We start from the raw sequence: 14,402 nt of genomic DNA on the forward strand, positions 1-14,402 counted from the left end.
GCCATAAACCACCGCATTCCAACGAAACGAATTTGTCCCCACCGACCCACAATCCTAACAGGCTGCCCTCCTCCACATCTAGGAATACTGTCAATTATGTTGATCTTTACTGAAGACCAGTGATAAAGACACACCTACACGCCACTGGAAATTAGAAAGGCACATCAGGTATCTGCTAAACACAAAGAAATGACAGGTTTGGCGCAAAACATGAACCAACCTCAACACCACGCTAACGATAATCTCTTCCAGTTACTGAAGAGGCTTTCGCAGTCTTACAAACAACAAACCTTTCCCCTACACTCTCTCCTGCGAAATAATCACCCCTTTACCAACAATCTAATTCAAACCAAATTTGTAACCAATCCGTTTGACATTTTCACAATCCCTGATGACCGCCATTTAGATTACGCCATATTCTCAACAGTCCTGGAGTGCACCAATACCTCCCTCCCACCACCTGCTCCTGGCTTTCAGTAGACAGGCAACATACCACAGACAGAGATTAACAATGTAGTAACAACACAACACATTCAACAGATAATCCATAAGAGACATGACACACACCCAATCATGACTGCATTACGTATAGACACTTGAAAGAATGATCCCTTTTGTCTAGAGACACCCCAGACAGCAGTGGGATACCAGTCAGACTGTAGCCCACTATATGGACTGACAACCAGGAGTGATAGTCTGGGATGCCACTCCTTTTCATAGCAGGATATTTTAGTTGTCATACGCGGCCCCCTTACAGTATAGCGGTACATCGACGATATTCTACATCCCATTTTGTTGCCGTTCATGACATGCCATAATGGACTTACAGTTCAGCGAGATAATTCCCGCACACACACGGCGAGAGTTTCTACTGCTTGTCTTCGTGATTGTCAAACCCTACCTTGGCCAGGAAGCTCGCTGGATCTCTTCCAAACTGAGAACGTTAGGAGCATTATTGGCAGGTCCTTCGAACCATCCTGGAATTTTATAAATCCGTCGCCTCCTTTGGACAGAAGTTGATACAACATCTCTCACGATGACATCCAACAAATTACTCAATTAATGCAAAACCGATTAAATTCTTGCATAAGTGCCTGAATAACTCATTCAATTTTTCTGTAATTGTAATCAGTTTTTTATCTGTTCATGTACATCACTTCCACCGTCTTCCGTCCCATTCAGATAATTTCTGTGGTCAGTCTTTTTTTTTGTCTTAGAGTGTAGGTGTAGAAGAGCTAGCCACAAGCCATAATGTTTATTTTACTCAGGGCAGCAGCTCAGGTGCTGAAGTGTGGACACTTGCACGCAAAACGATTAGTCTATGCTGACAGGCGTAGTGTACTCAGTGGTGGAATTACGACTGTGTGAAAAACATGAGGCCTTAATTATGTGACGTGTTAGTGGAAGAATGTGCATGAGGAAGAGTGTGCTGTAATCGAGTTTCGAATTATAAGTGCTCCTCCATACATGGAGCATCTTCTTCTTCAGCATGACAATGCCAGACCGCATATGAGCGCTGAAATATCTGCAACAATCTGATATCTTATATTCCCTGTCATCGAGCATTCTCTATAGCGGCACGACTTGGCCCCATTCGGTTTTCATCAGTTTCCAAAAATTAAAGAATTCTCTCGATAACGTCGCAGTGATAGTGGTGAAGCGGCGCAAGGTGAGTTGAGGTTGCGGCTCTGTCAGCGAAGTTAAACATTCTCTTTGACGGTTTGCCCGCATCTCGTGGTCGTGCGGTAGCGTTCTCGCTTCCCACGCCCGGGTTCCCGGGTTCGATTCCCGGCGGTGTCAGGGATTTTCTCTGCCTCGTGATGGCTGGGTGTTGTGTGCTGTCCTTAGGTTAGTTAGGTTTAAGTAGTTCTAAGTTCTAGGGGACTGATGACCATAGATGTTAAGTCCCATAGTGCTCAGAGCCATTTCTTTGACGGTTTCAACGATGTCTTCGTCGCCAGGGTGACAATGTTAAGAAATAAATATGGGACCATGAAGAAGGAAGATGTAGAATGTTAATAATGTTCGTTTTACACTACTGGCCATTAAAATTGCTACACCAAGAATAAATGCAGATGATAAACGGGTATTCATTGGACAGATATATTATACTAGAACTGACACGTGATTACATTTTCACGCAATTTGGGTGCACAGATCCTGAGAAATCAGTACCCAGAACAACCACCTCCGGCCGTAATAACGGCCTTGATACGCCTGGGCATTGAGTCAAACAGAGCTTGGATGGCGTCTACAGGTACAGCTGCCCATGCAGCTTCAACACGATACCACAGTTCATCAAGAGTAGTGACTGGCGTATTGTGACGAGCCAGTTGCTCGGCCACCATTGACCAGACGTTTTCAATTGGTGAGAGATCTGGAGAACGCGCTCTCCAGGGCAGCAGTCGAACATTTTCTGCATCCAGAAAGGCCCGTACAGGACCTGCAACATGCGTTCGTGCATTATCCTGCTGAAATGTAGGATTTCGCAGGGATCTAATGAAGGGTAGAGCCACGGGTCGTAACATATCTGAAATGCAACGTCCACTGTTCAAAGTGCCGTCAATGCGAACAAGAGGTGACCTAGACGTGTAACCAGTGGCACCCCATTACGCCGGGTGATACGCAGTATGGCGATGACGAATACACGCTTCCAACGTGCGTTCACCGCGATGTCGCCAAACACGGATGCGACCACCATGATGCTGTAAACAGAACCTGGATTCATTCGTGCACCCAGGTTCGTCGTTGAGTACATCATGGCAGGCGCTCCTGTCTGTGATATAGCGTCAAGGGTAACCGCAGCCATCGTCTCCGAGCTGATAGTCCATGCTGCTGCAAACGTTGTCGAACTGTTCGTGCAGATGGTTGTTGTCTTGCAAACGTCTCCATCTGTTGACTCAGGGATAGAGACTTGGCTGCACGATCCGTTACAGCCATGAGGATAAGATGCCTGTCATGTCGACTGCTAGTGATACGAGGCCGCTGGGATCCAGCACGGCGTTCCGTATTACTCTCCTGAATCCACCGATTCCATATTCTGCTAACAGTGATTGGATCTCGACCAACGCGAGCAGCAATGTCGCGATACGATAAACCGTATTCGCGATAGGCAACAATCTGACATTTATCAAAGTCGGAAACGTGATGGTACGCATTTCTCCTCCTTACACGAGGCATCACAACAACGTTGCACCAGGCAACGCCGGTCATCTGCCGTTTGTGTATGAGAAATGGGTTGGAAACTTTCATCTCAGCACGTTGTAGGTGTCACCACCGGCGCCAATCTTGTGCGAATGCTCTGAAAATCTAATCATTTGCATATCAAAGCATCTTCTTCCTGTCGGTTAAATTTCTCGTCTGTAGCACGTTATCTTCGTGGTGTAGCAATTTTAATGGCCTGTAGTGTGTTTAAACAGCTTTAATAGTTTTCATATAAAAAATTCGGGGGAATTACTTGTCAGTGTACCCTCGTGGATGCATATGTAGTAAGTGAGTGAATATAGCAAGCTGTATTTCACACGGATAATTTTCTGTTTGGCCATGTAGATCTTCTGAGAGAAACGCCTCTTGACATCATTTTCCTCTGTTTTGTAGAACTTCACTATATTTCTCAACCCAACTATTATGAAGGATATAGTGTGCTAATGGGCCAAATTTGGATCAGAGTGTTGAGTGGTAAGTGGAGTGTACTCACTGACGCAGACGGGCAGCTCAACGTTCCAGCGGCCTCGTACGCAGGTAGCATACTGGTCGCCCAGCAGCCGGAAACCTGGCGAACACTTGAAGCGCATTTCCTGGCCGCTGTTCCTCATGCGCGCGATGCCGTTGGTCAGGATCAGAGGCTGGCACCGGTAAGATTCTGTCAACATAAAAGTCATTTATTCACAGAAACAGATCAAAAGTCATCATGCTTTTCGCAAATTACAATAATATCACAAAACCACCAAGAACTCGGGTAAATGAAATCTACTCTTTAGGAATCAGCATGGGTTTCGAAAAAGACGGTCGTGTGAAATCCAGCTCGCGCTATTCGTCCACGAGACTGAGAGGGCCATAGACACGGGTTCACAGGTAGATGCCGTGGTTCTTGACTTCCGCAAGGCGTTCGATACAGTTCCCCACAGTCGTTTAATGAACAAAGTAAGAGCATATGGACTATCAGACCAATTGTGTGATTGGATTGAAGAGTTCGTAGATAACAGAACGCAGCATGTCATTCTCAATGGAGAGAAGTTTTCCGAAGTAAGAGTGATTTCAGGTGTGCCGCAGGGGAGTGTCATAGGACCGTTGCTATTCAGAATATACATAAATGACCTTGTGGATGACATCGGAAGTTCACTGAGGCTTTTTGCAGATGATGCTGTGGTGCATCGAGAGGTTGTAACAACGGAAAATTGTACTGAAATGCAGGAGGATCTGCAGCGAATTGACGCATGGTGCAGGGAATGGTAATTGAATCTCAATGTAGACAACTGTAATGTGCTGCGAATACATAGAAAGATATATCCCTTATCATTTAGCTACAAAATAGCAGGTCAGCAACTGGAAGCAGTTAATTCCATAAATTATGTGGGAGTACGCATTAGGTGTGATTTAAAATGGAATGATCATATAAAGTTGATCGTCGGTAAAGCAGATGCCAGACTGAGATTCATTGGAAGAATCCTAAGAAAATGCAATCCGAAAACAAACGAAGTAGGTTACAGTACGCTTGTTCGCCCACTGCTTGAATACTGCTCAGCAGTGTGGGATCCGTACCAGATAGGGTTGATAGAAGAGATAGAGATGATCCAACGGAGAGCAGCGCGCTTCGTTACAGGATCATTTAGTAATCGCGAAAGCGTTACAGAGATGACAGATAAACTCCAGTGGAAGACTCTGCAGCAGAGACGCTTAGTAGCTCGGTACGGGCTTTTGTTAAAGTTTCGAGAACATATCTTCACCGAAGAGTCAAGCAGTATATTGCTCCCTCCTACGTATATCTCGCGAAGAGACCATGAGGATAAAATCAGAGACATTAGAGCCCACACAGAAGCATACCGACAATCCTTCTTTCCGCGAACAATACGAGACTGGAATAGAAGGGAGAACCGATAGAGGTACTCAAGGTACCCTCCGCCACACACCGTCACGTGACTTGCGGAGTATGGATGTAGATGTAGATGTAGATGAAACACTTGGTGAGTGATAGATTTTGTATAAGGTTACTAAATAAGCAGCAACCAGTCGCAAGATCATGTTTTCTTTATTTAATTTTGCATGTCGATTTCGGTTGAAATCGATATGCATACACGTTGAAAGCACCGATGATGGCTGTTAATCAGTTGATATCGATATGCAAAATTAAATAAAGAAAACTTAATCTTGCGACTGGTTGCTGCTTATTTGGTAATTTTATGGTTTACGGTCGCTGCACAACTTGGGAACCATATGGAGCCCCCCATTCAGATTTTGTATAAGGGACGATCAAAAAGGTTCCGTTGGAGTGCGTTACTGCAGGGTATATACAACGTAGCACCACTTCCATGCTGGTAAACAAGCACCGACGTGTAGGGAAGAGTTAGTGTGGTATTCGTGTCTTTGCGACGTCAGTGCAGTAAATGCGGAAAAATGAACAGTGGCGACGTTATGATCAAATGCGTCCGAACAGGAACAACGTGCTGTTACCCTTTTGTTGGCCGTCATAGCACCAACACCGACAGACTTCCTTTTATAATGAAGAATGTGTATGGGGCAACATGTCTGCCGGAATCCAGCGTTGCGGAATGGTTCGGCAAAGGGTGCTGCTCAAAAATGCAGTAGTTACGGGAGTAATGGCCGCTATCGACAGGGGATCTCAAGTTGATTCCGTATTTCTAGATTTCCGGAAAGCTTTTGACACCGTTCCTCACAAGCGACTTCTAATCAAGCTGTGGGCCTATGGGGTATCGTCTCAGTTGTGCGACTGGATTCGTGATTTCCTGTCAGGAAGGTCGCAGTTCGTAGTAATAGACGGCAAATCATCGAGTAAAACTGAAGTAATATCAGGTGTTCCCCAGGGAAGCGTCCTGGGACCTCTGCTGTTCCTGATCTGTATAAATGACCTGGGTGACAATCTGAGCAGTTAACTTAGGTTGTTCGCAGATGATGCTGTAATTTACCGTCTAGTAAGGTCATCCGAAGACCAGTATCAGTTGCAAAGCGATTTAGAAAAGATTGCTGTATGGTGTGGCAGGTGGCAGTTGGCGCTAAATAACGAAAGTGTGAGGTGATCCCCATGAGTTCCAAAAGAAATCCGTTGGAATTCGATTACTTGATAAACAGTACAATTTTCGAGGCTGTCAATTCAACGAAGTACCTGGGTGTTGAAATTACAAACAACTTCAATTGGAAAGACCACATAGATAATATTGTGGGGAAGGCGAGCCAAAGGTTGCGTTTCATTGGCAGGACACTTAGAAGATGCAACAAGTCCGCTAAAGAGACAGCTTACACTACACTCGTTCGCCCTCTGTTAGAATATTGCTGCACGGTGTGGGATCCTTACCAGGTGGGATTGACGGAGGACATCGAAAGGGTGCAAAAAAGGGCAGCTCGTTTTGTATTATCACGTAATAGGGGAGAGAGTGTGGCAGATATGATACGCGAATTGGGATGGAAGTCATTAAAGCAAAGACGTTTTTCGTCGCGGCGAGATCTATTTCCAAAATTTCAGTCACCAACTTTCTCTTCCGAATGCGAAAATATTTTCTGAGCCCAACCTACATAGGTAGGAATGATCATCAAAATAAAATAAGAGAAATCAGAGCTCGAACAGAATGGTTTAGGTGTTCGTTTTTCCCGCGCGCTGTTCGGGAGTGGAATGGTAGAGGGATAGTATGATTGTGGTTCGATGAACCCTCTGCCAAGCACTTAAATGTGAATTGCAGAGTAATCATGTAGATGTAGATGTAGACACTCGAGCGCCCGCCCTATGGTCCTAATCTCTCCACATGCGATTGACACGTCTTCGGTCCCTCAAAAAGGGCGCCGAAGGGTCGACGATTCCTGTCGGTGGGGGATGTACAGCCCGTCGTTAAGGGCCTCTTCACGTTGCGGGACACGGTGTTTTAGCAAACGAGTATCTTCAATCTGGTGCGTCGGTGGGATGGTTGCGTCAGTGCTCACGGCGATTTTTCCTGATTGCCGATTCTGGACTGTACGACCTTCGAGCAGAAACTTTTTGATCTCCCCTTATATAACTCTACTGTGGTAGTAATATACACAAAATGCAGAGGCGTCGCAGTTAGTATATCTCATCTCTACGTAGAAGGTGAATGAATTTTTCAGAACTGAGCGAGGCGGTGCAGTGATAAGGCCTGGGACCCACATTCTTGAGCACATCAGATCTGTGTTCGACTATCCAGATTTACGTTTTCCTTAAACTCCGTCAAGAAAATGCGAGGATGTTTCCTTTGAAAATGATACCGCCGATTTCTTTATCAATCCGGAACTCTTGCTCCCCTCTAATGGCCTAGTCCCCAATGGCTTCTTGAAAGGTCTCTTCTGTCAGACTCTTTTAGCGACCTGTACACCGAAGCGAACATAGGTGAATGGGCATACGCAAGAAATATTCAGGGGTTTCGCTTATGCGCACCATCATTTATTTGCACCTGCGAATAAGCATTTACACTGGAGCGAACAGAAGAAAAAGCATACGATTTCTTTTGTTTTATGGCGCTAAAACGTTATCGCGATAAAGTTACTTAACTTATATTTCGTAAGCGTGATGGAGTATAGAACCATATAGCTTGGTTTATTTTGTATGGAAAACACGCTGTTGGTAATTAAAGTGAATGTAAGGAACATACTATCAATAAAAACGTGTATTGTAAAAATATACCAAAGAACAGCCTTATAGTCTATTTCATGCATTGGCCTTTACAGTTTGTTGGATAGCACACATCACTATCACAAGGAAAACAATTTTCACTTATGCCGTTTCTGTATTTAAACTTCGCAATATAATTGTAAAATGATCAGGTCTTTCGTATATTTTTATTTTATGAGAGGCAGTCAAAAGAAAACCGAAAACCCGCCGCAACGGGACCATTTATCCCTCTGGGAGACGCGGCCATCAATTCCTGCTTTGTAGAACGAGGTTAGCCTCTCACGAACTCACAACCGCACACACTCTTCCACTTACTCGTCCGACTGAAACCGACGTCCATGCAAATCTTTCTTATGGTCGCCAAAGAAGTGAAAATCACATGGTCAACGATCCGAGATATACAGAGGATGTTACAATGTTTCCCAACCAAATCGTTGACGTAGCCTTCGTCCGATTGGCAATGTGGGGGCGGGGGTTATCGTGTAACAGGATAATCCTGTCCGGTAGCATTCCAACAGCCGCAGGGCAAACGGCAAAGCCAACAGAGGAAACATCCCACATCTCCCTCACCAAGAACTCCAAAGCTGTTCACAAAAGTTCCGGTGGCTGCGTTCTTCTTTGACTACATGGAGCCAATGAACGTCGAGTTCCCAGAGCGTGGAATCACAATCAATTGGTAGTGCTATGAAGACACTTTGCACAAATTACGACGCACCTTCAAGTCAAAACGCTAAGGAATGCTGTCGGAAGGAATCATTCTGTTGCACAAGAACACCGGCCCTCCACTGCCTGTCGGACGAAGGCTGCGCTTCATTGATTTGCTTCGGAAACACTGCAACATCCTCTGTAGAACCCGGATCTTTCACTGTGTCATTTTCGCGTGTTTCACATGCGTGGACGTCGGTTGCAGTCGGACGACGAAGTGCAAGGGTGGGTGCTGTTGTGGTTCCGTCAGCGGCCGACCACGGTCTACGAAACCGGAACTGATTGTCTCGTCTTCCAGAGGGATAAATGTGTTAAGGTGTGTGGTGATTACTTTGGAATGGAACTGTACAATGATTCCCTTGTGGCGGCTGTTCGGTTTGCATTTGTCTGCCCCTTTCATGCTAACGTACGTTATCTCTCTATTTGGATGACTTTTGTTTTCACGATTTCAATTACGTAAAACAAATCAAAGGTAAAAGAAACAAAAATGAAAATAGGGAGATTGGGCTCCACGATATTTGTCAGTTATCCAGTACTTGTACATGTGAAGGGGAAGAGGAATAACAACTACTGGCCATTGAAATTGCTACACAACGAAGATGCCGTGCTACAGACGCGTAATTTAACCGACAGGAAGAAGATGCTGTGATATGCAAATGATTAGATTTTCAGAGCATTCACACAAGGTTGGCGCCGGAGACGACAACTACAACGTGCTGACATGAGGAAAGTTTCCAACCGATTTCTCATACACAAACAGCACTTGACCGGCGTTGCCTGGTGAAACGTTGTTGTGATGCCTCGTGTAAGGAAGAGAAATGCGTACCATCACGTTTCCGACTTTGATAGAGGTCGGATTGTAGCCTATCGCGATTGCGGTTTATCGTATCGCGACATTGGTGCTCGCGTTGATCGAGATCAAATGATTGTTAGCAGAATATGGAATCGGAGGGTTCAGGAGGGTAATACGGAACGCCGTGCTGGATCCCAACGGTCTCGTATCACTAGCAGTCGAGATGACAGGCATCTTATCCGCATGGCAGTAACGGATCGTGCAGCCACGTCTCGATCCCTGAGTCAACAGATGGGGACGTTTGCAAGACAACAACCATCTGCACGCATAGGTCGACGACGTTTGCACCAGCATGGACTATCAGCTCGGAGACGATGGCTGCGATTACCCTTGACGCTGCATCACAGACAGGAACGCCTGCGATGGTGTACTCAACGACGAACCTGGGTGCACGAATGGCTAAACGTCATTTTTTCGGATGAATCCAGGTTCTGTTTACAGCATCATGATGGTCGCAACAGTGTTTGGTGACATCGCAGTGAACGCACTTTGGAAGCGTGTATTCGTCATCGCCATACTGGCGTATTACCCGGCGTAATGGTATGGGGTGCCATTGGTTACACGTCTCGGTCACCTCTTGTTTGCATTGACGGCACTTTGAACAGTGGACGTTACTTTTCAGATGTGTTACGACCCATGGCTCTACCCTTCATTCGATCCGTGCGAAACCCTACATTTCATCAGGATAACGCACGACCGCAGGTTGCAAGTCCTGTACGGTCCTTTCTGGATACCGAAAATGCTCGACTGCTGCCCTTGACAACACATTCTCCAGATCTCTCACCAGCTGAAAACGTCTGGTCAATGGTGGCCGAGCAACTGGATCGTCACAATACGCCAGTCACTACTCTTGATGAACTGTGGTATCGTGTTGCAGCTGCATGGGCAGCTGTACCTGTACCCGCCATCCAAGCTCTGTTTGAATAAAAAAAATGGTTCAAATGGCTCTGAGAACTATGGGACTTAACTTCTGTGATCATCAGTCCCCTAGAGCTTAGAACTACTTAAACCTAACTAACCTAAGGACATGACACACATCTACGCCCGAGGCAGGATTCGAACCTGCGCCCGAAGCAGTCCCGCGGTTCCGAACTGCGCGCCTAGAACCACTAGACCACCGCGGCCGGCAGCTCTGTTTGACTCAATGCCCAGGCGTATCAAGGCCGTTATTACGGCCAAAGGTGATTGTTCTGGGTACTGATTTCTCGGGATCTATGCACCGAAAGTGGGTGAAAATGTAATCACATGTCAGTTTTAGTTTGACTCAATGCCCAGGCGTATCAAGGCCGTTATTACGGCCAAAGGTGATTGTTCTGGGTACTGATTTCTCGGGATCTATGCACCGAAAGTGGGTGAAAATGTAATCACATGTCAGTTTTAGTATAATAAATATGTCCAATGAATACACGTTTATCATCTGCATTTCTTCTTGGTGTAGCAATTTTAATAGCTAGTAGTGTATTATATCACTAGACAGAACTTCTTTAGAAGTGCAGTTGAAATTACCCATATCTAATTGGAAAAAGATATCTTGTCAAAATAAGAAATGAATCTGCACCATGTTTTGAATCGGATTATGGCCGGATCGAATGGCGGGATAAATATTGTTAAGCCCAGAATCGTTTGCGCAGCTTTCCGTGAATTAATTAACGCAAAATATTGTTATTACATGGTTATGACTTCAATGAAAATCTGGTTTTCCTCACTTCATACACAGCTGGAAACAATTAGTGCATCCTTTTAGAGGTTTCCAGTTCACTCAAGATTTACAGTGGTCAGCCAGAGCATTATGGCCACCTACCTAATAACTGGTATGTGCACCTTTGGTACGGATAACAGCAGCGACGCATCGTGACAAGGGAGCAATGAGGCCTTGACAGGTCACTGGTGGGAGCTAGCACCACATCTGAACACACAAGTTACCTAATCCCCATAAACTACGGCGAGGGTTCGATGACCTCTGTCGCCACATTCAATCGTATCCCAGATGCGTTCGATCGGTTTCAGATCTGGCGAGTTGGGTAGGCAGCAAATCACATGAAACTCATCAGTTCTGGCCTTGTGACATGCAGCATTATCTTGCAGAAAAATCCACTGCCTTTCGGAAAGATGATCGTCGTGAAGGGGTGTACATAGTCTGCAGCCAGTGTACTGTGGTGTGCGTTCTGTAAGATCTTCGGTTCATACACCATCAGATTATTTGACTTGTCGCACTAACGAAGTAGGCGAGTGTCAGCAGTATGTCTCGTGGTCTTATTGTGGCGTGTTTATCTTCTGCCATTAGGTCAGACGATAGAAATGCCACTTGCATGCTTAGAGTAGCAGATTGACGGTGACCAACTTTAAACAGAACTTGATTAATTTTCACACACATTTATTAAAATAATAAAAAGCATAGACATTACGTAACTTGATTCTGGATGCTGTTTACAACTGACAATCTGAAGTTCCTTTGGTATTGGTAGGTTAATCTTATTCTCACATATCTCTGATACTTCTCTTCATGGCTATGTACAGGAATATGATAATCTTCTTAGGTACAGACTGAAATACACAGATCGTCGGAAGCAGAATTTGGTCCGTCTCTAAGGCAGCGCCATCTCGTTGTGCGGAGACGGACGAGCGCTGCGCCTGCGCTGTTGTGCTTAGCGGGGCGCACTCTAGTGGGAAAGTTGTGTACGCGCTGACTACGCGAAACTATGTACACAACATGTACGATACTTCTTGGCCACCATGGTGCCTTGTACGAGCTCCACTGGTCCCATAAATTCCCACGTTAGTGTTCCCAAGAGCCTAATGGAACCGCCTCAAGGTTGTCTCCATCCCGCAGTACTGGTGTCAAGGAGCTGTTCCCCTGAAAGGCGATGCATTGGCACCCTCCCAGCGGTATGATGAAGAAGACCATGCAACGCTCTTTCACTGCGCCAGCGTCCAGTGCCGATGGTCATGTGTCCATTTCAGTCGTAGTTGCCCATGACATTGAGTTAACATTGGCACATGCATGCATCGTCAGCTGCGGAGGCCCATCGTTACGAGCGTTCAGTGCACTGTGTCTTCAGACACACCTACTCTGCCCAACATTAGTTCAAAAATGGTTCAAATGGCTCTGAGCACTATGGGACTCAACTTCTGAGGTCATTAGTCAAAAATGGTTCAAATGGCTCTGAGCACTATGGGACTCAACTTCTGAGGTCATTAGTCAAAAATGGTTCAAATGGCTCTGAGCACTATGGGACTCAACTGCTGAGGTCATTAGTCCCCTAGAACTTAGAACTAGTTAAACCTAACTAACCTAAGGACATCACAAACATCCATGCCCGAGGCAGGATTCGAACCTGCGACCGTAGCGGTCTTACGGTTCCAGACTGCAGCGCCTTTAACCGCACGGCCACTTCGGCCGGCTGGTCATTAGTCCCCTAGAACTTAGAACTATTTAAACCTAACTAACCTAAGGACATCACACACATCCATGCCCGAGGCAGGATTCGAACCTGCGACCGTAGCGGTCTCGCGGTTCCAGACTGCAGCGCCTAGAACCGCACGGCCACTTCGGCTGGACAACATTAGTTCCATGACAGTTCGGCGCCTGTCTGTTTTACCAGTCTGCCCCGCCTACGATGTCTGAAATCTGTAATGAGGGGTGGTCGCCCAAGTCCACGACGACTGGACGTGGTTTCTCCTTTTTTTTCGACAACGTGTTGAAGACACTCACCACAACACTCCTCGAACACCCAGCAAGTCGTGCAGTTTCCGGAATAGTCATGTCGAGCCTCCGGGCCATCACAATCTGCCCTTACTCAAACTCAGACAGATCGCGCGTCGTCTCCCTTCTACCCACGGACGGCACACTCACTAATACTACACGCACCGTGCGTGTGTCTGACTAGCAGTCATTCCTCGCCAGGTGATGTTGCTTTCGCCTGGAAGGATCTATATCGATGGTCATAGTCTTGACTGATCAGGGTATTGTTCTAACAGTGTATATGGAATACATGAAATGACTACACTTACAGATCAATAGCACAAGCGGTTCTGAGGTACCAGGTATCGAGCCATGATGAAACACCCATATTAGTACATGGTGTAGCCTCCAATGGCAGGAATACAGGCACTGACTCTGGCATCCACTCGAACATACAGATGTCGAATACTGTCCTGGGATAAGTTATGCCACGCCTGCTCGACCTGTTGACGTAGTTCCGTAAGAATTATTGGCTGGCGAGTCACACGAGTTATTCCTCACAAGTGCTCGATTAGAGAGAAGTTCGGGGATCGTGCTGGTCAGGGGAGTTGCTACATGTCTTGCAGAGCACGTTGAATTTACGGGCAGTGTGTGGGCGATCGTTATCCTGTTGGAACAACACATCACCTTCTTGTTGCAAGAACGATAAAGGAACGAATTTAAAAACATTCTGCGCGTACCGAGCATTAGTTAGCGTCCCCTCCAGAAACAGCAAAGATGAACGAGAATTGTTGCTTATCGCACCCCAGACTATAAAGCCAGGGATGGAGCCAGTGTGTCTTGGACGAATGCTCTCTGCAAGACAGCACTCAGCAGGTCTACGTCGTAAGCGCAAAAGACCATCACTTGCGTGCAGGCACAATCTGATTTCATAGCTGAAGATCACGGCGCACCATTCCCTCTTCCAAGTGATCTTCTGACGGCCAAGTCGAACCATGCACGTCGATGTTGTGGCGTGGGTGGAAGATGGGCTAGAGGTGTGCGTGCCCATAGTCTCACTGCTAATAAACGGCCTGCAACAGTTCGTGTTGACAGGTTTGGGCTCACAAGCCCTCTTATGGGTGCTGAGGTAGCTTTACGATGTGCCACAATGTCCTTATAATCCAACGATTCTAGCGGGCGTCTGTACAACATTGTACGTGCAGAACCTCACCTCTGGGAGTGAGAATGTTCACGAAACCACAGATACCAACATCGTTGCACAGCTGACCCAGCGTGTCCAACTTGTGTGGCACGTCTCTGAAAGGACC

The 14,402-nt window shown here is 46.2% G+C and overlaps 1 protein-coding gene across 2 annotated transcripts in view; it reads right to left on the reverse strand.

Moving 5' to 3' along the window:
* Positions 1 to 14,402, reverse strand: part of LOC126469803 (MAM and LDL-receptor class A domain-containing protein 1-like) — a 1,070,274-nt gene that overhangs the window by 649,610 nt on the left and 406,262 nt on the right. For both annotated transcript variants that reach the window (XM_050097061.1, XM_050097062.1), the window contains exon 2: positions 3,698 to 3,862. In XM_050097061.1, the coding sequence (XP_049953018.1) occupies positions 3,698 to 3,862 (165 nt within the window). The remainder of the gene's footprint in view (positions 1 to 3,697; positions 3,863 to 14,402) is intronic.

The sequence above is a fragment of the Schistocerca serialis genome, chromosome 3 (assembly GCF_023864345.2).
Source record: "Schistocerca serialis cubense isolate TAMUIC-IGC-003099 chromosome 3, iqSchSeri2.2, whole genome shotgun sequence".
Taxonomy (NCBI): domain Eukaryota; kingdom Metazoa; phylum Arthropoda; class Insecta; order Orthoptera; family Acrididae; genus Schistocerca; species Schistocerca serialis.